The sequence below is a fragment of the Rhinatrema bivittatum genome, chromosome 8 (assembly GCF_901001135.1).
Source record: "Rhinatrema bivittatum chromosome 8, aRhiBiv1.1, whole genome shotgun sequence".
Taxonomy (NCBI): Eukaryota; Metazoa; Chordata; class Amphibia; order Gymnophiona; family Rhinatrematidae; genus Rhinatrema; species Rhinatrema bivittatum.
In genome coordinates, this window is record NC_042622.1 from 270,651,249 (window position 1) to 270,664,264 (window position 13,016).

At 45.4% G+C, this 13,016-nt stretch overlaps 1 protein-coding gene across 1 annotated transcript in view; it reads left to right on the forward strand.

Annotated features, from left to right (window-relative positions):
* LOC115096377 (PML-RARA-regulated adapter molecule 1-like) overlaps positions 1–13,016 on the forward strand; it is a 58,210-nt gene that overhangs the window by 21,152 nt on the left and 24,042 nt on the right. Inside the window, exons 4-7 of the mRNA XM_029610883.1 lie at positions 1,141–1,174; positions 5,417–5,451; positions 10,770–10,833; positions 11,273–11,372. Of these exons, the coding sequence (XP_029466743.1) occupies positions 1,141–1,174; positions 5,417–5,451; positions 10,770–10,833; positions 11,273–11,372 (233 nt within the window). The remainder of the gene's footprint in view (positions 1–1,140; positions 1,175–5,416; positions 5,452–10,769; positions 10,834–11,272; positions 11,373–13,016) is intronic.

The following is a 13,016-nucleotide window of genomic DNA, read 5'->3' on the forward strand; positions in this document are numbered from 1 at the left end:
AGGCCTGCAAAGCGGGTATTTATGCTTTATTGAAATTAATTTGGTAACATGTTAGGCGGAGATGCCCCTTATTATGGTCTGCGGCGTATCGACGTGTCATAAGCAATGGTATTGCAGATATAGACATGCGTGTGCATATATGTGAATCTTCTCGGCTGGCTTATAGCTGAGCGATCTTAGTTAGCCTTTGACTACATGTGTACACACACACACACCCTCTGTCTTCAGGTGTTAACCAGCTTAGGGACCTTGCACTTTGTGTTTATTGATAATTGTTGTCGCAGTGTGGGCGGGTACCCGAGCCGTTGGCAAGTTTTTATTAATTAACTGCAGTCGGTACTTCCAAGTCATACTTCTTGTCTGCATTCACTTTGTTTCTTGGATTTCGTTCTCTAAGGGTGCATGTGTGGGGGGTGGGGGAGGGGAGGGGAGTGGGCCAGGCAGGCATTTGTCGCGGCTGCCAGTGTTAATAAAGTAACATAAAATCTACAACACCATATAAACATATAAAAAAAAAATAAAAAACAGTTACAAAATCATACAAACATAGTTTGTTGGAGGAAGCACTGTATGTGAGTGAGTGTCTGCAGTATTACTTGACCCCTGTACTCAGCATCACTAGAACCTCTCATGCAAGGCCTTCAAACTTCCTAATTCAGAGCATGTGGCATGGGTTGAGCCCATTCCCTAGTTTCTGCTCCAGGACTACCAGCAGATCTCGATAGGCCCGCTCCTCCTCCTCTCCCCCCGAGCACACCTGGTGTACAATTCCAGCTCTCTGGGGAACCAGCGTGCGCTCCTTCCTGTTTCCATGAAGTATCTGAACCTGAACTGTCGCTATTGCTTTACCATGAAGGGTAGCCAACCAGGCTCCATTTCATAAGGAACAGGCTAGTCCAGTCCTGGTTTTACCATATTGCAGGCAGGGATTTAGAGTTCTGATTGTCCCACTGATTTACCTAAAACAAAAATCACAACTCCAAGTGCTTGAATGTAATAGGGTAAAATCAGGACTGGATTAACCTGTTCCTTCTGACATGGAGCCAAGTGGGAACTCTATTTGCATGGCATGTCTAACGGTGATGCTGAGACAGTAGCTGCTCTCTTTCTCACTTAACTAAAATTCTCTCTTCATTGCAGATGGTTTTGTTCCAAGAAGATTTCTGCTACAAATGTAAGTATTTGAACTTAACTAGTTAAGAACATAAGAACTGCCATACTGGGTCAGACCAAGGGTCCATCAAGCCCAGCATCCTGTTTCCATCAGTGGCCAAGCCAGGCCATAAGAACCTGGCAAGAACCCAAACATTAAATAGATCCCATGCTATTACTGCTGGCAATAAGCAGTGGCTATTCCCTGGTAGATAGATCCCATGTTGCTTATGCCCAGGGAAAAGCAGCGCCTTTCCTCAAGTCTACCTGGTTAATACCAGTTTATGGCATTTTCCTCTAGGAAACGTTTAAACTCAGCTACACTAACTGCCTTTATATCTTCCGGCAATGAATTCCAGAGTTTAATTGTGCTCTGAGTGAAAAAATGTATTTTTCTCTGATTCGTTTTAAATGTGCTACTTAGTAACTTCATGGAGCAGGAGAGGGACCTTGGGGTGATAGTGTCTAATGATATGAAGTCTGCGAAACAATGCGACAAGGCTATAGCAAAAGCCAGAAGAATGCTGGGCTGCATAGAGAGAGGAATATCGAGTAAGAAAAGGGAAGTGATTATTCCCTTGTACAGGTCCTTGGTGAGGCCTCACCTGGAGTACTGTGTTCAGTTCTGGAGACCGTATCGACAAAGACAAGATGGAAGCGGTATAGAAAAGGGCGACCAGGAAGATGGAGGATCTTCATCGGATGACGTACGAGGAGAGATTGAAGAATCTAAATATGTACACCCTGGAGGAAAGGAGGAGCAGAGGCGATATGATACAGACTTTCAGATACTTGAAAGGTTTTAATGATCCAAAGACAACGACAAACCTTTTCCGTAGGAAAAAATCAGCAGAACCAGGGGTCACGATTTGAAGCTCCAGGGAGGAAGATTCAGAACCAATGTCAGGAAGTATTTCTTCATGGAGAGGGTGGTGGATGCCTGGAATGCCCTTCCGGAGGATGTGGTGAAGACCAGAACTGTGAAGGACTTCAAAGGGGCGTGGGATAAACACTGTGGATCCATAAAATCAAGAGGCCGCCAATGAAGAGTGGGTGACTCGCCAGAATGATGGCTACTGCCTGGAGACAATACCCTTATTCAATAAACGTACACATGCTTACTGTGACTCCAACATCGTTCTAGCTTCAACAGCAAGAGGAAATGTGGAATAAAGGATTTGCACTCACAAAGAGGGGAGTAGCTGGCTTGTTACGGCGGTTACTACCCCAAACCAAATAAGCCTGATACTTCAATTTCAATGCTTATACAGCACAGTTCTCTGCTTCAACGGCAGGGGAGAAGAAAAAACTGATACTACACACATCCAGCAGAGCTCTCTGCTTCAACGGCAGGGGAGAAGAAAAAAGGGTTCACACTCACAAAGCGGGGAGTAGCTGGCTTGTTACGGCGGTTACTACCCCAAACCAAATGTGCCTGATACTTCACTTTCGATGCATATCCAGCATGGCTCTCTGCTTCAACAGCATGGGAGAAAGACTGATACATCACGCATTTCCAGCATAGCTCCCTGCTTCAACGGCAGGGGAGAAGAAAAACAACCAATAAGGGCAGTATAACATAGTCTGGGTAAAACAAATAAGCATGGGTGTAGCTTGCTTATTGCGGCGGTTACTACCCCTAACTAATCAAGCTAGATATTTCACTTGGATGCAGCTCCATCACTGCTCTCTACATTAATGGTGGGGGTGGAAGGGAAATAGAACCAAGAGCTAAGAGAAACAGATAAGTATGAGAGAAAAAATGTGTGAAGCTTGCTGGGCAGACTGGATGGGCCGTTTGGTCTTCTTCTGCTGTCATTTCTATGTTTCTATGTGTCTATGGAATGTCCCCTAGTCTATTTTTTGAAAGAGTAAGCAACCAATTTGATTTTACCCATTCACTCCAGTCATGATTTTATAGATCTCTATCATATCTCCCCTTAGGTTTCTCCGCTCTGCAGTTATTTATAATGTGCCACAAGATTCTGAAAATGTTAAACAATGTTATGTAACTGACTTCAGTCTGTGCATGGGCAGCCTAGCAAACAAGAGCAGTTCACGCTAGGAACTGATGAACTGGATTAAATCTGAAGCTCTGCAGACAGGGATGGGTGGATAATCAGAGCCAAACTAAGAGAGTTTGCAAGTCCACTCGGATACATCTGAACCATTTGCATCTCAATTTGAATCTCCATATCTACTATTTTTTTCACCTAATTTAGATACAAGTGAACCTCTGTTTAAAGAGGCAGACATTTCCAATAACAATTTACAAGGGGGTATGGAATGAAATTGCATGGAGGAAGGTTCAGAGGAAAAGCTGAGGGCAGTGGACACCTGGAATTGCCAACAAGCTGTGGTGATAGTGAACAACAAACAGTGATATAATACAAGCATGCTTAGGAATGAGACAGACGGCCATGGGATGGATAAAGGAGGAGATGACTATAGACTGAGCGGTGATATAATACAAGCATGCTTAGGAATGAGACAGACGGCCATGGGATGGATTAAGGAGGAGATGACTATAGATTGAGCGGTGATATAATACAAGCATGCTTAGGAATGAGACAGACAGCCATGGAATGGATAAAGGAGGAGATGACTATAGATTGAGCGGTGATATAATACAAGCATGCTTAGGAATGAGACAGACGGCCATGGGATGGATTAAGGAGGAGATGACTATAGATTGAGCGGTGATATAATACAAGCATGCTTAGGAATGAGACAGACGGCCGTGGGATGGATAAAGGAGGAGATGACTATAGATTGAGCGGTGATATAATACAAGCATGCTTAGGAATGAGACAGACGGCCATGGGATGGATTAAGGAGGAGATGACTATAGATTGAGCGGTGATATAATACAAGCATGCTTAGGAATGAGACAGACGGCCATGGGATGGATTAAGGAGGAGATGACTATAGATTGAGCAGTGATATAATACAAGCATGCTTAGGAATGAGACAGACGGCCATGGGATGGATAACGGAGGAGATGACTATAGATTGAGCGGTGATATAATACAAGCATGCTTAGGAATGAGACAGACAGCCATGGGATGGATAAAGGAGGAGATGACTATAGATTGAGCAGTGATATAATACAAGCATGCTTAGGAATGAGACAGACAGCCATGGGATGGATAAAGGAGGAGATGACTATAGATTGAGCAGTGATATAATACAAGCATGCTTAGGAATGAGACAGACGGCCATGGGATGGATAACGGAGGAGATGACTATAGATTGAGCGGTGATATAATACAAGCATGCTTAGGAATGAGACAGACAGCCATGGGATGGATAAAGGAGGAGATGACTATAGATTGAGCAGTGATATAATACAAGCGTGCTTAGGAATGAGACAGACGGCCGTGGGATGGATAAAGGAGGAGATGACTATAGATTGAGTGGTGATATAATACAAGCATGCTTAGGAATGAGACAGACGGCCATGGGATGGATTAAGGAGGAGATGACTATAGATTGAGCAGTGATATAATACAAGCATGCTTAGGAATGAGACAGATGGCTATGGGATGGATAAAGGAGGAGATGACTATAGATTGAGCAGTGATAATACAAGCATGCTTAGTAATGAGACAGACAGCCATGGGATGGATAAAGGAGGAGATGACGATAGATTGAGTAGGGTCTATGCTGACAGAGTAAATGTATGGGAGCAACTGGACAGGGCGACAGCAACAAACAATTTTAATCTATTTGATTTTCAAATGTTTGCATAAATCTAAACTAGTGGAGGTAAATTCAGATGTTAAAACATTCAAAGGAGGTTGAAGTTGACTGTGAAGAAGGGATCTGTGAGCTCTCAAAAGCTCAGATAGTACATTTTTATCTGTTGTATCTCACTGAGAGTGTCCTTTGGCAAATCAGCATGAAATAAATCTGACCAAATGAGTCCTCTTTCATTTATTTATTTTACATTCTCACTTTTCAATGTAGGATGAAGTGATTTGCCTAAGGTCACAAGGAATGGCAGTGGGATTTGAGCACTGTTTTTCCTGGTTTGAAGCCCTAACTCTCAGGCTACTCCTCCACTCTTTTGGCTTATTATAATAATAGGGACCTTCCATAAATAGGATCCGTCACAGGCCCAGAATATGTCTTCAGTCATATTTACAGCTGTGGGTCTACAGTTGCTGGCACTTGGGGTAGAGCCAAGTTAGATTTCAGTAGAAAGCAACAATAACATTACAGCCAAAAGTGCCAAATGAAATGCTGTTGCTTGCTGTTTCAGAGAACGGGAAATCTACGATGATGTTGGCCTTCACGGTACGTATATGACACTCTGATGCAATGTTATAAACCACGTTCCAAACCGCAAAGTATAGTCCAGCATCCTGCTAATGTTCTAGTGCCTCTCTTCCCCGTGCTGGAGATGCCGTCAGACTCCAGAGACCACACGTAATGCTTGCGCTGTCACCAGCTTTGCAATCTTTGACTTCCAGAGAAAGGTGTGGGATGTACATTTGCTGCAGAGAAAAAGAAAAGGATTGGGAGGCATTGCTTTAGAGAAAGCCCGGCTCCCAGGATGTGCAGCAGCAGGGGACTTTGACCTATACTGATACTCTGATGGCATAGACCTGCCCCAGGGGTGCTGAAAAGATGGAAAAGGGATGCTGCTAGGGACGTTCTATGGTCCCAGGAAAGAGCTATGATTTCCAGTTTAGTATCGGCCAATGAGCAGTTAAGGTCAGCTGTGGTCTTCCAAGCTCATAAGGCCTTATTGGCCAAGAGGGAGCTGTCCCGTCCTACACTTCTTGCAAAGGTCTGTTGGAAATAGGGCCTGGATAGATGCCAGTCAAATTGGACAGTGCTGCCTCCTCTCTCCCGGCTTCGCCCAAGCCTCTGGGTCCAGCCCAGGTCCCATGTTAACACATTAGGGTGGGGGGGGAGTTCACTCATGAGTTCAGTACTAAGACAGCAAATGTTCTAAGGATAAGGAATTGAAAATTGTACCTAAATAATATATTCAGGAGGAAATAATTCTACAATTCAACCCTAACGAGGTTAAAACAGTTGAGGGGGGCCTTTTATGAGAGGAAGAAGAAGAGCTAGCGCGAGAGTACCTACTGCATGAATTCCGCCAGCGTGAAAACGAATAGGCTCACAAAACACCACTCACAAGTTATCCGTCTAAATGGCAAACGTATTCAGCCACTTATCCCCGGATAAATAATAGCAGGAGAACTACTTATCCGGCTATAATTTGGCCAGATAAAGAAGGGGCTTTTCAGGGGTGTTTGTGGGAGGGGTTGAGTTATCCCTGTAACCTCACTCCAGTGTCACTGTCCCACATGGGGGCGGGGGGGGGGGGGCAGTAAACTTATTTACAGTCTCTTTGGGGCAGGGACCCTGGCTAGAGGGAGACATAATCTCTTTTTCCATCCCGGGAGAGGAGCATCCCGCGACGAAGTTCACGTTATAATAAAAACCCAACTCCAGACTGCGAGGTGGTGTCCAAAAAATAAAGCTTCCTTGCAGATAAGCAGTGATAAATGGGTTGAATTTATTCAGTCTCAGCCCCGCAGTTAATCTGTGCCCGTTACTGTTCTTTCTCTCGGTCTGTGCAGAAGTGTCCCTCACAGGGAGCCAGGATGTCCCCACTTCCAAGGAGTAAACAAAGATCCTGGGGGGGGGGGGGGGGAAAGATTCCCGTTTTTGGTGATATGGCAGGGATTCCCCTCCAACCTTGGCTAAAAATATGCGAAACAGGCTTGGCACAGAGAGCGGCAAATTCTCTCTCTCTCTCTCTCCCCCCGGGGGCGAAGGCTCCTGTGTGGTGTCCTCTGTCGCGTCTCTCAGTTGATTTGTCCCTCACAGTTCGTCGTTCTCTTGGTGCTTGGAGCCCTTATGGGAGAAATCCCGCAGGAACCGTGGCCCTTGATGTTCCCTTCAGCTAGGAGGGGGCAGTCAGACACTTCCTCCTGAGTCTCCAACGCAAAGTTTCTTCTTCCCTTGAATAGCAGTTTAACGCAGGAGGGCCCTGGCACTGGCTCACCCAACTCCTCTGTCCTTGCTGAGGTGTGGAGGGGCAGCTCTTCCCTAACCTGGGCATCCCCCAAAGAGAAGGGGCCCGATGCAATACTCTGGCTCAGCCCAGCGCACCGTATAACCCGCAGTCGGACGCGGGATAAATAGGCGCTAATCCACCCCCTAATGCAATAGGGGGATTAACGCCTCTTGGATTAATTTAGAGGAGCTCCCAGATGGGCAGGGTCTTTTAAGCTGGGCAAAACCCCTTCCAGAACTGATAACGTGCAAAAACAGTCCAAGGCACAGAGAGTTGATCCTCTCTCTCTCTTCCTTTACTCACGGTTAGCAGATCTTCTGGATCTTCTTGGATTTTACAGTCTCTTTAGTACTCTCTGTAGGATCCTTGATGGTAAGGAATTCTCTCGGAAACAAGATGATTTCTTGCTTCAAGCTGGAAGGAAGGGGCAGCCAAACTTCCTTCCTGGGTCTTCTAACCCAAAAATGTTCCTTCCCCAAAAGAACAGAAATCTAAACAGCGGAGTGCCCTCCTCACAGCAGGTCACTACCACTTCAGGGGAGGGTCTTCCCTGTCCCTGGGTGGCCCACCACACAGGGTTCCCCAATCCCTGTGGGCAAGAAAGGCCCAGGTGTCCAGTCGGGTTCCTAATAAAAATCTCAAAATTCCCTTAAAATAGACCCAGAGAGAAAGCTCCATCAGACAGGTTGTGTACTAGAAGGAGAAAACACTCCCGACCCTGGTCAGGACCCACAGGCTGGGCCTGGAAGACCAAAAAAAGATAAACTTCTGTACACCGCTGCACTCTCTGAAAACAATGGACGGAGCAATGGACGGCCGGCGCCATCTTGTGCTCCTACCATGTGTCAGGGGCCGACCAATGGCACCGGTAGCCCCTGTGACATAGTAAGGGCAAAGGCTATTGGCACCATTTTGAATACGGCTGCCGGTATTCAAAATGGAGATCGCTCCAGGACCCCCGCTGGAACACTAGGGACTTTTGGCGTCTTGGGGGGGGGGCAGGAGGGTAGGGGGTTGTAGCTAATTAAATTTAAAGGGTTGGGATGGGGGGTTTTTTCAACTTTAATGGGAAACGAATACCGAATGCAACTAATTCTTGACACAAAAAAACAATTCTTTAGTTCAAAAATTGAAAAATTTTCAAATAACCGAAGAACTCTATTCAACATAGTAAAAAATCTGACCAATGATAAAGCAGAAACACCCCACACCCCACAAGAAAGCAAATGCAATGAATTAGCACACTATTTCTCAGACAAAATCACTAACCTTAGGGCTAAGATTCCGATCCTAAATAAACAAGAAATCAAAATGCAAAAAAGAGATGTGACACAGTTCTCCACATTTGACGAGGTATCACAAACCGAAGTAGAATCCTTGATAAAAAAATTAAACCCTGCTGCACATATAATTGACACCATTCCAACCACAGACATAAAAAAACTAGCTGACATAACCTCCTACACATTAGCAAAAATAATTAATCTATCACTCAATGAAGGAGTAATGCCAGACCCACTGAATAATCAAACCACTTCAATAATCAAACCAATTCTGAAAAAAAGAAATAATGACCCTAACGTCTTAAGTAACTATAGACCGGTTTCAAACCTGCCTATGCTCACTAAATTAATAGAAAAAGCAGTACAAAAGCAATTAGCAGAACATCTAGACAACAGTAACATACTCTACCCATCACAACATGGTTTCAGAAAACACTATAGCACGAAACATTACTAATCTCACTGACAGATAGTGTACTACGTGGATTTGATAGCGGCAAACACTACATTTTGATACTACTAGATCTGTCCGCAGCATTTGACACAGTGAACCATAACATACTATTAAAAAGACTGGAAGAAATTGGATTACAAAAAAAACAATTGACTGGTTCACATCCTATCTTACAAACAGATCTTATCAGGTAAAGATAAAAAACACAATATCAGACAAGATTGGCCTAAAAACAGGAGTCCCCCAGGGCTCAGCACTCTCAGTGACTCTATTTAACATTTACATGCTCCCCCTCTGCCACCTACTAGCAGGGCTAGGTATCATACACTACATATATGCTGACGACATCCAACTAATTCTACCAGTGGAAGAGTCAATTGAGAAAACACTGAACTTTGCAATGATGTATCTAGATATAATAAAACAACTATTATCTCAAATGGAACTAGTAATTAACATAGAAAAGATGGAATTTATACACCTTGAACGAAAAAACATTGTAAGAATTAAAAATCCCATCAAACTTAAAAATGATAAATTAGTGGAGTTAAACAATAAGGTTAGAAACCTAGGAGTTATTATGGACACCGAAATCAGCCTTAAACAACACATATCAACAAAAGTAAGAGAAGGCTATGCCAAACTAATGGTCCTTAGAAGACTAAAACCATTATTAACACAGGAACACTTTCGTACAGTACTACAAGCACTAATATTTGCCAGCACAGTCTACTGTAACACACTTTTCCTAGGTTTACCATACACCACAATCAGGCCACTGCAAGTACTACAAAACTCAGCTGCCAGAATACTTACTGGAAAAGGCAGAAGAGATCATATTACCCAAACACGTGCGGATTTACACTGGCTCCCAATAGAACAGAGAGTACAATTCAAAACACTTTGCACAATTCATAAATTAATCAATGACAAAAACGCCGACTAGCTAAACACCGCTTTACGATTACATGTCCCACAAAGGAATCTCAGGTCGGCCAATAAAGCACTGCTAACCATACCCTCAGTCAGAACAGCAAAGTTGACCCAGGTGAGAGAGAGAGCTCTATCTTTGGCAGGACCATTATTGTGGAACACATTACCACTTGAACTGAGATTAATGAAAGAATTAAAACTTTTCAAAAAAGGCCTAAAAACTTGGCTTTTCAAAAAAGCATTTCACAATGAGAGCGATGACTAACAATACAAACAGCTGAAAGTCACCAACAAACAGAAAATTGACAATTTTATTATTTGTTCCCCATTATTAAATATTAAATTGAAACAGTATACACATATATGATTATCCCAAAATCATATAAATGGTAACCCCAACCCATCTCTCATTTAGAGTATATTACTGAACTATGTAACCGTAAAATATTGGCACACCATGGATAACTTAGAAACCTGACCAGCCTATTTCGTGCCGAAATGTAAACCGTTGTGATGGTGCATTACTAAACGACGGTATAGAAAATTTTTTAAGTAAATAAATAAATAAAGGACGAATCGGGTTCCCCCAAAAACGGATGCAACGGATTTGGGTCCCGGCGCAACGAATACCGAATAGCAACGAAAGTTTTCCTTCTGCACATCCCTATCACACACAGTTATGTTATTACACAATTATACTGTTCAATTGCCACCCAGTGCTGTGGTTACATTGCTGATTTGACTGAAAGAAATGAATGCAACTTTCCCTTGATCACACAAGAGCACCCTGCGGATGGTAATCCAGAGAAAGGCGAAGAAAGCCACCCCCCACACACACACATACTGCAAGTTAGCAGGCTGTTCTCAGTCCTAACCAGCTTCTTTGCTTTCCTGTGTCCTTCTACAGAGGAATTATATGATGATGTAGAATCGATTGTGAAGGAACAGCCTGCTCTGCCTCCCAAACCACGGTAATAAACTCTGTTTTTTGGTTGCTTCAGGTCATTTTCCCATTCGCCAAGCCACTGAATATTGACCTCTTTGTTGCATTAAGAGGCATTCCCGAGGGGGGGGGAGGGGTTTTGGTTGGGAAAAGGGAACAATATATGTAGATAGATTTTCGGGAGTAGTAACTGGGGTGGGGGGTGGAGGTTATTATCCTGGATATAGCACAGTGTGTGCCAGGATTGGCAGGCAAGGGGGCAGCTGGATAATTATTACCATTGATGTGGCGCACATGCTGTCAGGGCAGGAAGCGGCGGGCACTGGCAGTGTCGTGAGTGGCAGACCAGGGATGGGTGGGTGGACTCTGTTGGCTTCCTATTTCTTTCGGTCTAGTCCGGTGTGTCGCCGCGCTGGAAACACAACATTTGTCACCATCGCTGCGCTGTGTTTATCATTTGTTTCCAGCCTATCCAACGAAGATAAAGACTCTGGTTTGAAAGTAAAGAACGAGAAGACCTTAATAAACAAGGAGAAAGAGGAGAAGAATTTCAGGAAAAAGTTCAAGGTAAGAAAATCGTGACCTGCAGAAGACCATGGGTACAGAAATGTGTGACGTTCTTCCTTCAGACCAGATGCATACAGTGAGAAACTTCGTCCAAACATACCGCAGAGGGTGCACTATCGACCAGTGCAAGCTGACATTTAGGTCGTACTGAAATAATGCTGTCTTAACACGGACACTACAGTAAGCATGGGCTGCGCTGACCTTGGGAGAGCTACAGGGTCAGGATCCCTCGGGCTTGATGAAGGTGCTTTTACCTCCCTCTGTCTGAGAAAAATTAAGCGGGACTGTGGGTGGAGAGCTATTGTTCAATAGCAGCGCAGAGACTGCTGCAGCTGGCGGCCAGCCCCAGATTGGCATCCTGATGGCTTGTGGCAGCCACGGGCAGAGAGAGAGAGAAACATTTTACCCTACAGGATGGGGGAGGCCCTCATCTTCTGGCTGTTAGGCAGTTACGAGAAGAGGAAGACAGGGCAGACAATCGCCTGGGGAGGTGTTTCCTTTGGATGGCGGCTGCTTCTCTCTCTCTTGGATGTGTTATTGTGATGGCGTAGGGAGATGATTATGGAGGCTGCAGCTCTGGCAGCTGAGAGTACAAGAAAAGACAGGAGTAAAGGTGATTGAACCAAGGTAAAGAGCTGGGGAAGAATGGCTAATCAAGTTCAGGAGTAGGAGGATGTGCATCCAAGGAGTCCAAAGCAGGGATGTGAATCGTGTCCTCGATCGTCTTAACGATCGATTTCGGCTGGGAGGGGGAGGGAATCGTATTGTTGCCGTTTGGGGGGGTAAAATATCGTGAAAAAATCGTTAAAAATCGTGAAAAAATCGAAAAAATCGAAAAACCGGCACATTAAAACCCCCTAAAACCCACCCCCGACCCTTTAAATTAAATCCCCCACCCTCCCGAACCCCCCCCCAAATAACTTAAATAACCTGCGGGTCCAGCGGCGGTCCGGAACGGCAGCGGTCCGGAACAGGCTCCTGCTCTGAATCTTGTCGTCTTCAGCCGGCGCCATTTTCCAAAATGGCGCCGAAAAATGGCGGCGGCCATAGACGAAAAAGATTGGACGGCAGGAGGTCCTTCCGGACCCCCGCTGGACTTTTGGCAAGTCTCGTGGGGGTCAGGAGGCCCCCCACAAGCTGGCCAAAAGTTCCTGGAGGTCCAGCGGGGGTCAGGGAGCGATTTCCCGCCGCGAATCGTTTTCGTACGGAAAATGGCGCCGGCAGGAGATCGACTGCAGGAGGTCGTTCAGCGAGGGTTCCGGCGCCTCGCTGAACGACCTCCTGCAGTCGATCTCCTGCCGGCGCCATTTTCCGTACGAAAACGATTCGCGGCGGGAAATCGCTCCCTGACCCCCGCTGGACCGCCGCGAATCGTTTTCGTACGGAAAATGGCGCCGGCAGGAGATCGACTGCAGGAGGTCGTTCAGCGAGGGTTCCGGCGCCTCGCTGAACGACCTCCTGCAGTCGATCTCCTGCCGGCGCCATTTTCCGTACGAAAACGATTCGCGGCGGGAAATCGCTCCCTGACCCCCGCTGGACCTCCAGGAACTTTTGGCCAGCTTGTGGGGGGCCTCCTGACCCCCACGAGACTTGCCAAAAGTCCAGCGGGGGTCCGGAAGGACCTCCTGCCGTCCAATCTTTTTC